The sequence below is a fragment of the Echinops telfairi genome, unplaced genomic scaffold, assembly GCF_000313985.2.
Source record: "Echinops telfairi isolate 266 unplaced genomic scaffold, ASM31398v2 ScPeMD7_18;HRSCAF=68, whole genome shotgun sequence".
NCBI classification, from domain to species: domain Eukaryota; kingdom Metazoa; phylum Chordata; class Mammalia; order Afrosoricida; family Tenrecidae; genus Echinops; species Echinops telfairi.
Window position 1 is genome coordinate 98,491,333 of NW_022103915.1, and position 13,170 is coordinate 98,504,502.

The 13,170-nt window shown below is 43.5% G+C and overlaps 1 protein-coding gene across 1 annotated transcript in view; it reads right to left on the reverse strand.

Moving 5' to 3' along the window:
* The window catches only part of LOC101652758 (40S ribosomal protein S18-like), a 30,394-nt gene extending 20,108 nt beyond the window's left edge, over positions 1-10,286 (reverse strand). Inside the window, exons 1-2 of the mRNA XM_045287676.1 lie at positions 10,153-10,286; positions 7,453-7,551 (exon numbers count right to left, since the gene is read on the reverse strand). Of these exons, the coding sequence (XP_045143611.1) occupies positions 7,453-7,551; positions 10,153-10,286 (233 nt within the window). The remainder of the gene's footprint in view (positions 1-7,452; positions 7,552-10,152) is intronic.
* Between the last annotated feature and the right edge of the window lie 2,884 nt (positions 10,287-13,170).

The window sequence follows — 13,170 nt, forward strand, 5'->3', positions numbered from 1 at the left end:
AAGTTTGACGTTGAATACAGAAGACCGAAGAGGAATCAATGCATTTGAATTGCGGTGCTGGTGAAGAATATTGAAAGTACTATTGACTGCCAAAAGAACAAACCCATCTCTCTTGGAAGAAACATGGCCTGTGTGCTCCTTGGAGACAAGGATGTAGAGATTTCATCTTATACATTTTGGACATGTTATCAGGAGAGACCAGTCCCTGGAGGAGGACATCATGCTCTGTCAAGAAGAGCAGCACAAACTCAAGACCCTCAACAGGACGGACTGGCACAGTTGCTGCAGCCATGGGAGCAAGCATGAGAGCCATTGTGAGGATGGCGCAAGACTGACAGTATTCATCCTGTTGTGCACAGCGTTGCCGTGGGTCAGAGCCAAGTTGAAGGCACCTAACAACAAGAACAACAAGTCCATGTAATTTATGTGGGAGGAACAATTCAGAACAGGAGGATGAGGATAACTGTACAACTCAAAGAATATAATAGGTGTCACAAAAGTGTACATGTAGAAACTATTGAATTGATGGGTGTTTTTCTGTGTCTATTTTCAACAGCAATAAGAACAAAACAAAAGATTGAGTGAAATATGTAGAGAGGAGGGAAAACATAAAGAGAAAAATGTATAACTCTTTTTGATAATCATAATTGGTGGTGGCATTAGTACTAGTATTATGACGAGACTCCTTCATATGTAAAATAGATAAGGTAATTGAATCTTTATAGAATATTCTATGTCCAGCATCCTTTGTATTCTTAAGAGCCAGATTTTTTCTTGTGCAATGTAAAAGTGATTAATAAAAAGCCTTCCAGCTCTGAATTTTAATTGGAAATGTATGAATTCACAAATTGCTTCTTCCACTCTTCTTTTTCTCTTATTCTGTCCCTGGAAAAGGGCCTGGGAACAATGAGCAAGCCAGTTGCCAGGGATATCGCCTAAGTTCGGGTTGTGGTTTTGGAATGGCATTTCCCATGAAGAGAATGGAAGGTTTCTTGGGGAGAAAGCTTATTCTAAGACTGAGGCATGATATTTACAAAATTAGCCTGCAACATCTTCAAATATCAGATAGTGAGAATATTATCAAAGACTAAGACAGCCATGTCAAGCCAAGTCAAATTACAGACTCAGAAGCTTCCCAGTGGCCAATAGGACCCAAGTGAACTTTAATGAGGGTAAGGATTGTAGTGGATTGAATATTTTCAAATATGCTTAAATCTTTTAATTACTAGTGGTGTAAAAAAATGATAAACAACTAATTGGCTACATTCTGAAATTATTCTGACCGAGAATAATTTAATATCTTTAAGATGGATACATAAAACTGAATCAAGCATTTAACCTGTTTTCCCATATAAAATATAGCCCTGAGTAACCAAACAGTAAATGATAGGAAGTATCTTATAAGCCAATAAATAAAAGCAAAACAATAAAATATCCCTATTTTAAAGCCCCCTGTGGTAGTTACATAATCTCATGTCAAGCTCTGAAGGGGTGGAGTCTAGCCTGTCAATCAGGTCAGAGCCTGATGATGCCTGCTTGTGGGCGTGGCCTTCTCGTGAGGATTCTGGGAACTTCCTCTCTGTCTGCTTCGCCTTGCTGCTAAGGACCCACACTCAGAGAGCTGGAGGAGCCACGTGGAGATCCACACCAGCACTGAGATGATTCCACTGCCACTGGATCCACAAGAAGTTGCACCCACTGGCCTATGATCTTCCTGAATTTTGCAGCATTGCACGTGCTGGGTGAGTCTGAAGAGGAATTCATGGGCTAATATCAGACTTGGGGCTTGATCTGAACTGGGCCGGAATGTCTTATTGAAGCATAATTACTCCTTGATATAAAGTTCTCTCTTACACATATAAGTGTGTCCCTGGATTTGTTTCTCTAGTCAACCAGGACTAACACACTCCAATAAACGGAAAGTCTCTAGACATTGCACAGTAATGGGTGCTAAAAGCAAAAGAGCAAAGGCTAGACGTTATGAGCCTTCTGATATAGCAATAGACTATATCAGGCCTCCCAAAGGGATTGAACATCCAGCCTACCAAGCCTCTGGATCGTGCTGCTAATTTACGGTAAATACAAAAGATGTATGGGACTGGGCCATCGGTACAATCCAGACTGTGGAAAACCCTGCAAGTCAAAAGCCCTGGTTTCTTCAATACTTATTCTAAGAAGGGATGGAGGGAGAAATGTACAAAAGCTGAAAAAACACATCAAGTTCAAAAATAACTAAGAATAAGGTCTAAAATCTAGGCCCACTTGGGTGATAAACCACAACGAAAAGTAAGAGGAAGACTGCTGAGGGTTGTGTTAGCGATGAACCACCAGTCACTGCGGTTTATCGCAGAACCTTCTGGGCCGGATCCGACGGCCTCGTGGACCTGAGGAATTGCTTCCAGCTCACACCAGATCCAGAATCCACGAGCCTCATGATGGGCGCAGGAGACCCCAACAAGCCGTGGGGCAAGGCGTCCTCATACGCCTTCTTGCCTCCTCGGTGCAGACCTGCTGGGGAGGGCACAAGAAGAGACACCGCTGGGTCAGTTCAGCTTCACGAGGAGAAACACGCGGCCTCAGTGGTCAGCTTGGCCGAGTTCTCCAAGAAGTGTTCCGAGAGACGGCAGACCGTGTCTGCAAAGGAAACGTTGAAGTTTGAAGATTTGGCAAAAAGCGACAAAGCACGCGAAAAGACAGGGAGGTGAAAAATTACGTTCCTCCCAAAGGTGATCAGATGGGAAAGGAAAAAAGACCCCGCGTCCCTAGCAGGCCCCTATCTGCTTTCTTCTTGGTGTGCTGTGAACATCGCCCAGAGGTCAAAAGGAACACCAGGACTGCCCGTTGGGGATACTGGGGGAAAAGTGGGGGTGGGGTGGAGGTGAAATGTGGTCTGAACAATCAGCCAAAGACAAACAGCCCTACGAACAGAAAGCAGCCAAGCTGAAGGAGAAAGATGAGAAAGATGAGAAAGATGTGGCTGCAAGCCGTGCCAAGGGCAAAAGCAGAGCTGGAGGAAGGATCCTGGCAGTCCCACGGGTTCAAAGGAGAAGGAGGAGGAGGAGGAAGACGATGAAAAAGTGGCTATCCTGGAATGATGGATGGAGGGCTCATGTGTGCTCAGGTAGTTGTTTAGCTCAGAATGAGAATCCAAAGGGCAGCTGATAAGCTTCTTGGTAGAGGAAATACTTTTTAAAAATGCAGATTGTAGCTTTTTGGAGGGTCTACTACAAAGTTAGATCTTAAAGCTTCTAGAATGTTTAGTTTCGTGACCTATGTGTGGTAGCACAACAAACTCCTAGGAATTAGCATCAATAGGAAATTTGGGGTTTTTAGGATGTTTTCATTTTGTTTTGGTAATACAATTATGTGTTTATCTATTTTAAAAATGAAAAGTAAAGTAGTGATAACTATCAGAGTGGTAGTGATTATGGAGAAAAGCAGGGGGCTATGATTAAACTGGTTCATATTCAGCATTTTCTGGGTCATATTCAGCGTTACAAGTCCCATTGTGTGATGTGGGTGGTAGCTACAAGACTGTTCACCTTAAAATAATAATTTATAAATTATCTTGGGTTCATGAGGCAGGGAGGGTGGGGGGTAGAAAAATGAGCTGATACCAAGGGCTCTAATAGAAAATGTTTAGAAAATGATGATGACAACATATGTACAGATGTGCTTGACACAATGGGCGGATGGATGGATTGTGATAGGAGCTGTAAGAGCCCCAATAAAATGATCTGTTTAAATTTTTAAAAAAGAATGTTTACCTTATTTTCCTAAGCTATCATACAAGCTACACGAGGGCCTTTGGAAATGCTGTGCTAAGTGAAATAAGTTGGTCTCAAAATTTCAAATAGTGTTGTTGGACATTGGGTTGATTTCGACTCGCAGTGGTCTGTGTGCAACAGAACCGAACACTGACCCACCGAGCCCCAGCCTCACCATCATTGCTCTGTTTGAGCTCATCGTTGCAGCCACGGTTCAACCCACCTGGTGGAAAGTCTCCCTCTTTTTTACTGACTCTTGGTGTTCCTCTCCAAGCAATGGTCCTGTCTGAGGATAGCATGTCCAAAGTATGTAAGCCAAAGTCTTACCATCCTCACCTCTAAGGAGTCATCAGTCTGGATAGAGAATGGATCCAACTTGCTTGCTTTGGGCACCTTGTCCGAAAAGGTCACTCGCTAGAGGAGGATGTCTTGTTTGGCTAAGTGAGGGCCCAGAATGGGGGAGATTCTCTGTGAGCTGGATTCCATAACCTAAGCGTGGCTCAAACAGCCCGGTGACTATGAGGATGACACGGGACTGGGGAACATTTGGTTACACTGTACAGAAAGTCACCATGAGTCAGAGTTTACTTGATGGGATCTACCTACCTTTTTGCTATGCTAACAAAATCTTATTCGTGCAGGATGGGTCCTAAACCTGATCCCTTCTGAGTGCATCTTATATAAAGTGCAGAGTAGACTTAAATACACACAAGCAATAACTATATGTGAAGATACATCTTCAAGCAGTCAAGGAAACTAGAGAATGCCCAGGGCTACCAACCAGGAAGGACCCTTCCCTAAAGCCAATGTCATGATTTGACTACTAGTCTCCCAAACTGAGTCACCACTTGCAGTATTTTTGCTACAATTGAATTGCAGTAGGTAAAAAGACACTCTGTAAATGGTACCGACTTCTAAATGCTCACACCAGAAACCTGGGACTTGGCCAAGATTCCGTCCAATTTTTCAAATACCTTTCTTATTTATCTACTGGCACTGTGGGCTAGGCATTGGTCTGCTGACCACAAGATTGGTGGTTCAAGCCCACCAGCCTCTCCCCAAGAAAAATATGAAGCTATCTACTCCTATAAAGATTTATAGTCTGAAACATATAACTTTCCTCTAGTTCTTTAATGCTTCCCGCCCCCGCCACCACCACTCCCACCCCCGGCCCACTATCATGATCCCAATTCTACCTTACAAATCTGGCTGGACCGGAGGATGTACATTGGTACAGATAGCAACTGGAAACACAGGGAATCCAGTATAGATGACTCCTTCAGGACCAGTGGTGAGAGGGGCGATGCCTGGAGGGTGAAGAGAATGTAGGGTAGAAAGGGGGAACCAATTACAAGAATCTAAGTATTGCCTACTCCCTGGGGGATGGACAGCAGAGAAGAGGGCGGAGAGAAACATCGGACAGGGTAACTTATGACAAAACTATAATAATTTATGATCTATGAAGGGTTCATGAGGGAGTGGGGACGGAGTGGGGAAATGAGCAACTGGTATTAGGGGCTAGAGTGGGAGGCTAATGTTTTGAGAATGATGAGGGCAACAAATGTGCATATGTGCTTGACACATGGATGTATGTATGTATTATGATGAGAATTATATGAGCCCCCAATAAAGTATTTAGAGAAAAAAAAGATTTATAGTCTCAGAAACTCTATACAGAGTTGCTATAAGTCAGATTTGACTCAGTGGTGGTGGGTTTTGTTTTTGGGGGGTTTTTTTCCCCCTCCAATCTACAACTTCTGTATCCATCTTTATCCCTGACAAATTCAAGCTTTGGCCATTTTTCACCTCAACAACTATGTGTTTATGTACTAGTCTCCCCAATACTATTATTTCTCCCTTTTAATCCATCCTCCAATTTAGGCCACAAAGATCTATAATTTACACTCCTGGTCATCTCAGCCTTTTTTGTTGATAATTCTTCAATGGTTTCCTTTAGGCTGTAGGATAAAATCTACGCTCCCCAACAGAGCACAGAAAGCCTTTGGTGGTTTTCCCATATCAGTTCCCCAACTTCCTTTGGCCCTGCACTTGGATTCCTTTTGGTGAATTACTTTCCCCATTGGTAGAACAATAATGGGTGCGTCTGTGATACAAGGTTAATGAGACTCTTTCTCAAGATTTTAAATCCAGAGTAATGAGTCAGATTATATGGGAAAAAAGCACATTGCCACTAACTCATGCTGGCAGATAGTTGAGTTCCACAGCTGCCCTTGATCCTATCTCTAGCTTTCCCGTCAGTTCTGTAAGCCAATCTTTCCAATCAAGTTCCCCTTTGTTTATACTAGCCAGAGTCAGTTATCTTGCTTATGAACAAATTTAAAAACAAAAGCAAAAATCCCAACAGCTCCATGGATCCTGTCCATTTCCTCAGCATGACTTCTCACTGTGACAGCCTATTTCCCCCCTTATAATAGTGCACTCCTGTTGTTCTTTCACCCACTTCTGGGGAAAGTGCTATTTTCTCTGCACCACTCTTTCCTGCTAATGCTTTGTTAATACCAATTACTCATGTATACACACACACAGAGTAAGAGAGAGAGATCAAAGAGTATCAATACAAGGGCTTAAGTGGAGAGCAAATGTTTTGAGAATGACGAGGGCAATGAATGTACAAAAATGTGCTTTACACAATTGATGTATGTGTGGATTGTGATAAGAGTCGTGAGCCCCTAATAAAACGATTTTTTAAAAAGTATTTATATAAAACCATAGAACCCTTTATTAAGCAAAAATGTGAAGCTATTGTGTTGTTTCTCAGCATATCCATCATCCAAGTCGATCCCTTCTGATGGCAAAGTGCTGTGGCCATCTCTTTAACCCAGTGGTTCCCAACCTCCCTAATGCCACGGCCTTTTCATACAGTGACCCCCCCCAACCATGAAATTATTTTCATTGCTACTTCAAAACTGTCATTTTGCTACTGTTATGAATCGGGTGACCCCTGTGAAAGGGTCGGTCAACTCCCAAAGGGGTAGCGACCCACAGATTGAGAACCCTTCCGTAAAAATTCTATGATCTTCAATTGATGGCAAGTCAAATCAGCAGTTTGGGCATTCTTGTTGTCTGTTGTGAGGCTCCATCGAGACGGTTCTGCCTCATAGCAACCCTCTGCATAAGAGAACACAGCATTGCCCCGTGCGGGGCCATCCTCACAACTGTCCCCATGCCTCAGCACACTGATGCAGCCAAAAAGACCCGCCTCTTTTTCCCTGCCCCTGCTTTACCAAACCTGATGTCCTTCTCCAGAGACTGTTCTGTACTGACAATATGTCCAAAGTGTGTAAGACGAAGTCTTTCCCCCTTCACTGCTACGGAGCACTCTGGCCATACTTCTTCCAAGACAGACTGAGGGACTCAAATCATATTCCCTTACCAATGATCTTTGCCTTTGGGGAACCAAAAAAAGTCTGAAGGGATGAGATTGAGACTGTAGGTGCACAGGGTGAGTTTCCCATGGAAATTCTCAGAGGCCACTCCTTGCCACCCTTGGAGAGTGAGCAGGTGCATGATTGTGGGAAAAATCCCTTTTTCCTCTCCAATTCAGTTTCAACTTTTTGAAAACTTCCTCCTAACAAGACCCCGTGAGCTTCCTGTCTGAGTGAATCTATCAAGATGATCCCTTTGTGATCCCAATAAAACAGGGTTTATAACCTTCTGTGCTGACCTTGAATTGTAATAGCCCACCAGATCCCCTTCCAAACCAGTTTTGGAGGTTTTAGGTTCGGTGGGGGGTGGGTTTTTTTTGGGATACAGGTTAAGCATCCTAATAAGATTAAGACAAGTTATTACTGAGAGAATTTATCTTCAGCCATTCATTGAACGTAGAGACAAGTTTAAACACATTTTATATGAAATAAACTCATGTGTGTATGAGTTTGGAAGCTGAAAACAATACTCTTTTTACTCTCACACGTGTGTGTATCTGTGTGTGTGTGTGTGTGTGTGTGTGTGTGAACATCATGAAGGCCGTACCTGGTCTCCTCCGACTCCTAAGGCTACATGCTATGAGACAGAGGTCAGACACGCGTCTACCTTCCATCCTTTCCAGCCTTTTCTGACGCCACCGACCCTCCCACAGCACTCCCCGTGTTGCTGGGTTTGATCATTCGTCACAATGGCCACACAGACCTCAGACAATGCTCCCGATGATGAGGTTCATTGAGGACGTTACCTGGTACACTTTGGGGGAGACATGCACAAGATAAAGTCGTTCATTAGGACAGTTCCTTTTGTGCTGTACTCACAGGCAGGCCTCTCTGGCCATGGGCCACTTGTCCAGCGTGCGCAATGCTACAAAACTCTTGTACGGCTGCCAATAAATATCCAAAGGGCTTGCCACTTTTCTATAAGCCTCCACTCCAAGGTACACAACTCCAGTTCCATGTGTCAGCAAACCCATCTCCCCCAATTAAGTGCCCAAAGGTAGTCCATTCCACAAGCTAGCTTCCTGCCTGCAGGCCCTCGGCTTTACTTGTTTGGTGAGCTGGGAAGTCTATTGCTCTGTCCCATGCCCTGGCTCCTGGTTCTCTGCTGCTGCTTCTCCATCACTCCTCTGGTGTCATGGCTGTTTCCTGGATCACTGAGTTTCAATGCCCTGGAATCTCAGGGTCCAAAGGACATGCTCCATTCCTGGCACTTCTCTCTTGCTGGTAATAAGAACCCCACCTCCTGCCTCTGAGATGGCTGATTTCATACTGTCATCAATTGCTCACAGCTGAATCTAATAATCCTATCAGTACCTTTCTTCCACCTTCTTAACTCAACCCATCAGGAGAAGGAAGGTCGTGGGATGAGAGTAACAAAGGCTATCGCTAGAGGAGCCATATTAAATAATTTTCTGCATAGCAGTATATCTCTGTGATTTTATACATCTCTACTAGATCCCAAGTTGTGAGTAAGTAAGTGCTATGTCTTTCTGATCACAGGTTCCCCCACCCAGTCCAGGACCTGGCTCAAAAACAGGCACTCCATCTGTTTGTTAACAAATGCCTAAATGAAACCCATTGTGGAAAACACTACACTAAGATGAGACTAGCCAGGGTTCGGAGTTCTCTATTTTCAATAGCAAGTATGAATATGTGCTACTCGTAGTATAATATTATCTACATTTTATGTCTGAAGTGTAAACAACGTTTACTTCAGAAAGAATTCCTTACCTCTAACCTCTAGATTTATTTCAATAGCTGTTTAAAAAGAATTTAATAACCAAAGTATACATAAAACTTGGACATCCTACCAGAAAGACAAATAATCTAATCATAAAAGGGGTTAAAAAAAAAACTTGAATAGACCTTTCACCAAAGAGGATGTTTAAATGGGCACCAAACACACGAGAAGATGTTCAGCATCAGTACCCATCAGAGATACACACATCAAAGCTATGATGAGATACCATTGCTTTCCCACTGGGATGACTTAGATTTAAAAAGAGAAAGAAAAGAGAGGGGGAGAAAAAAGCAGGACATAACAAACATTGGTGTGAATGTGGGGAAATTGAAGTTCTTACCCACTGCTGAGGAGTCACAGTGTATAGTGAGTTAAGCACTGAGTGGAACTGCAAAGTTGGTAGTTCAAACCCAGCAACTGCTCTGCAGCAAAAACATGAGACCACTGTTCCCTTAAAGATTGACAGTCTCAAAAAGCTCAAAAAGTTCTACCCTGTGGTATACAGTGAATATGAGTACGAACTGATAACAGTGGGCTTGGCATATCTCTTACTGGTAGGAATGCAAGATGAAACAGCTGTGGTAAAAAATAGTGTGTTGATTCCCACAAACAATAGTAAGCTACCATAAAACCCCACTGCTCTTAAGTCAGTTCTGAATCACACTGCACGTGGACTTCCTGCTGGTGGTTTTGTACTGCTGACCTTATGATGAGCAGGCCAAGTCTGAACCACGAAGCCCCAGGTCTCCTTACAACTGTGACATATCAGACACCCACAGGAGCAGTTCTGCTCTGGCCTGAAGGGTTGCTCTGAGTCAGAGTGGACTCAGTGGTCGTGGAGTGCGGGGCAGGGTTTCACAGACTGCCACTCTTTACAGGAGCGCACAGCCTCGTCTTTCTCCCGAGGAGAAGGGGATGCGTTCCACCGGCTGACAGTGCTCAGCATCCCAGCCCTTACTATGATCATCTGACCCAAGAGTTGGACTTCTAGGTATATACCGCAAAGACATGAGAGTCAATATATCAATGATGATTGAAGCAGGATTCACAAATAGTCAATGGTGACTCCACCTGCCCTCGATGCCCATCCCCACATGTATAGATAAACAAGATGCAATACATACATCCAATGGAATACTACTCAGCCACGAAGGCCTCAGACAATGCTCCCGATGATGAGGTTCATTGAGGAAGTTACCTGGTACACTTTGGGGGAGACATGCACAAGATAAAGTCGTTCATCAAGACAGGTCCTTTGGTGCTGTACTCGCGGGCAGGCCTGCGAGAAGCGAAGTCAGTACGTGCTGCAGCGAAGCAGGGAGCCAGAGGCATGCTGAGTGAACCCGTCAGTTATAAGGATGGATTCGAACATAACCACAGTGGTGGGGAGGGCACAGGGCTAGAGAGGGTTTGCTTCTGTCGTGCATGGGGTCACTCTGAATCAGAGCCAACTTGATGCACCTAATAAGCACAGCAATATTCTGTGACCGCACTTATATGGACAGACCACCACAAAAAACAACCACCCGGCAAATATGGGTAGGACTCGACACCACAGCGGTAGCAGAGACCACAGTTTATCAGTGCTTACCAGGAACAGGAGGAAGGGGGAAATGAAGGTTAATGGTGGTGGAAATAGCACATTGATCAAGGTCACCTTGCACAGCTGACGGGTGTAACTTCCATCCGTAAGTTGTGTACCTGTAAAAAGGTTCGTTGTGCGATCGATATACGTCTATACTAACATGAATCAAGGAGTAACTGCTTAGGCTCGATTTGGTTTCCTGGGTTTGGTCGATTAGGATCCCGCTTTCACGCTACGTCCCAGCTGATTGGCGGAACAGCTGCGCTTGGTGCTTCTGTTCTACCTGCAGGTTGCATACTGCGTGGAGTCTTAAAAGCTCGCAAGAGGCCATCAAAAGCCCAACAATTGGTTTCGCGGCACCTAGAGCAGCGGTTCTCAACCTGGGGGTCGCGACCCCTTTGGGAGCTGAACAACCCTTTCACAGGGGTCGCTCGATTCATCACAGTAGCAAAATGACAATGATAAAGTAGCGACGAAAGTAATGTTATGGTTGGGGGTCATCACCACATGAGGAACTGTATGAAAGGGTCGTGGCATCAGGACAGTTGAGAACCACTATTGTCTAGAGCAGCAGAGAAAGGAGGAGAGCCTGAATATATGAGAATATGAAACATAAAACTAATTGCGTCCATGAACAACGGTCTACTTTGCCATTAAGATCAGAAGTGCCCAGGTCTTTTGAGCAATGATTCCATAGAATAATCCTATTGGGGGGGAAAAGGTGCGCTGGGGTGTGGAGGACAGAGTTTCATATTCTCATGGACTTTAGACTTTCTGGAGCCAGAGAGAATGGGTGAACTCCTGAAATCATTGCCCTGAAATAATCTTTAAACCTTAAACAAAAAACATCCCCCGAAGCCTTCTTAAAACCAAACAATAGCTTAGCTTGACGACTAAAACAAAAGTCGGCTCAAATATTCCGCTGCTTTAAGAACATATGAGAACAAAACATAGCAGCTCAAATAGGTGCCTTAAAGGGCGGTGAGTTTGAGGTCAGGAAGAGAGGAGCAACTCAGAAAAGGAGAGGAAAAGGTTTGCACAACTCAGAGGCTCAGCGTCACGACACTGCACCTACAGGAACAGGTGAGTTGGCAAATGTTTTGCTGTATATATTTTCAGCATCAACAACAAAATTCATTTTAGGGGAAGAGTAAAAAGCAAACTATGAATGGTATCTTAAAAAATTACACAATAACGAAGAGAATTTATTTCTCTCTCATTTCCTTCATTACTGGAACTGGCAGAGTTTTGGCTCTTTCTCGGGAATGTTTTCGTAAAAATTTGTTTCCATTACAGGCCTCTTATTTAAAACACCCTGGCTGTAGTGATCAGGTGGCTTTCAAGTTATAAACAACAATGTACTTTGGGGAATTAGAGAACTCCAGAATGTGGAAGTTTGTCCTATAAATCAGAGACAATACTGTTGCAATGTGGAGAGGTTATTGAGCTTAAGTGACTGGTCCTTCTGGCTTACATCACAATGAAGGGCCTTTCATCAAATGTTTTCACATCTGCCAGTTTACGTTCGAGCTTTCTGGTGGGAAAATCAGTAAGTATTACAAGGTCTTGGAGAGTCATTATGAGTCTAGGTATGGGGACTAAAGCTAGGAAATGAAGGGACAGCGGGATATTTCACGACAAGCTTACCTGTACTATTTACTTTATAGCCCTGCTTATGTATTGCTATTTATTTGAAATCTTAATTGTTTTATTTGACTATAATAGCAATACATATTGGTTCCTTACATTCATTGAAATCATTTGGCAAAATGTTATACCTCTAAGACTTATTCCCCCTACACCTACTACACCAGTGGCTTACACATGCTTCCTCTTAACAAGCATGATTACCATAACATTTATATACAATAAAATACACCTATTTTAAGTAGAATGTATTTTGACAAATGTATGCATCCCAGTAGCCACCCCCACAATCAAGACAGAGTAGGTTTCCTCACTCGGAAACTTTCCTTTGCCCCTTTAGTAGTCAATTCCCACTGGTGTCCCCAAACCCGGCCACCCCAGATTGGCTTTCCATCCCCCTGGGTTAGTTTAAGTAGAATTTCATATAATGGAATCATACACTATGTTTAATATAGCTCTTGTTTCCAATTGCTTAGCAAAAATTTTGGTGCTTTTTCCATGTTGTCGGGTGTTTCAGAGATTGTTCTTTTTATCGCTAACTAGTCTTTCATTGTATGGAAATATTACAGTTATGAACATCTGCATCCAAGTCTTTATGTGGAAAATGTAATTTTATTTTATGTGGATAATGGAATTTTTCCACACACTTTTTGAAACCCCCTCGCATGCTTTTATTACTCTGGGGATAAATCTGTAGGAGTGGTTCATGGGATGGTAACTACAGGAACTTGCCAAATTGTTTTCCCAGGTATAGTTGCTCCATATCCTACCACGCTTTGTATTGTTAATCTCTCATCCAGTGGTTCTTAACCTGCCTAATGCCGGGACCCTCATGCTGTGGTGACCTCCCCCAGCCATAAAATTATTGTCGTTGATACTTCATCATTGTCATTTTGCTGCTGTTATGAATTGGGCAACCCCTGTGAAAGGGGTCGTTCAACCCCCAAAGGGGTCACGACCCACAGGTTGAGAACCGCTGCTCTA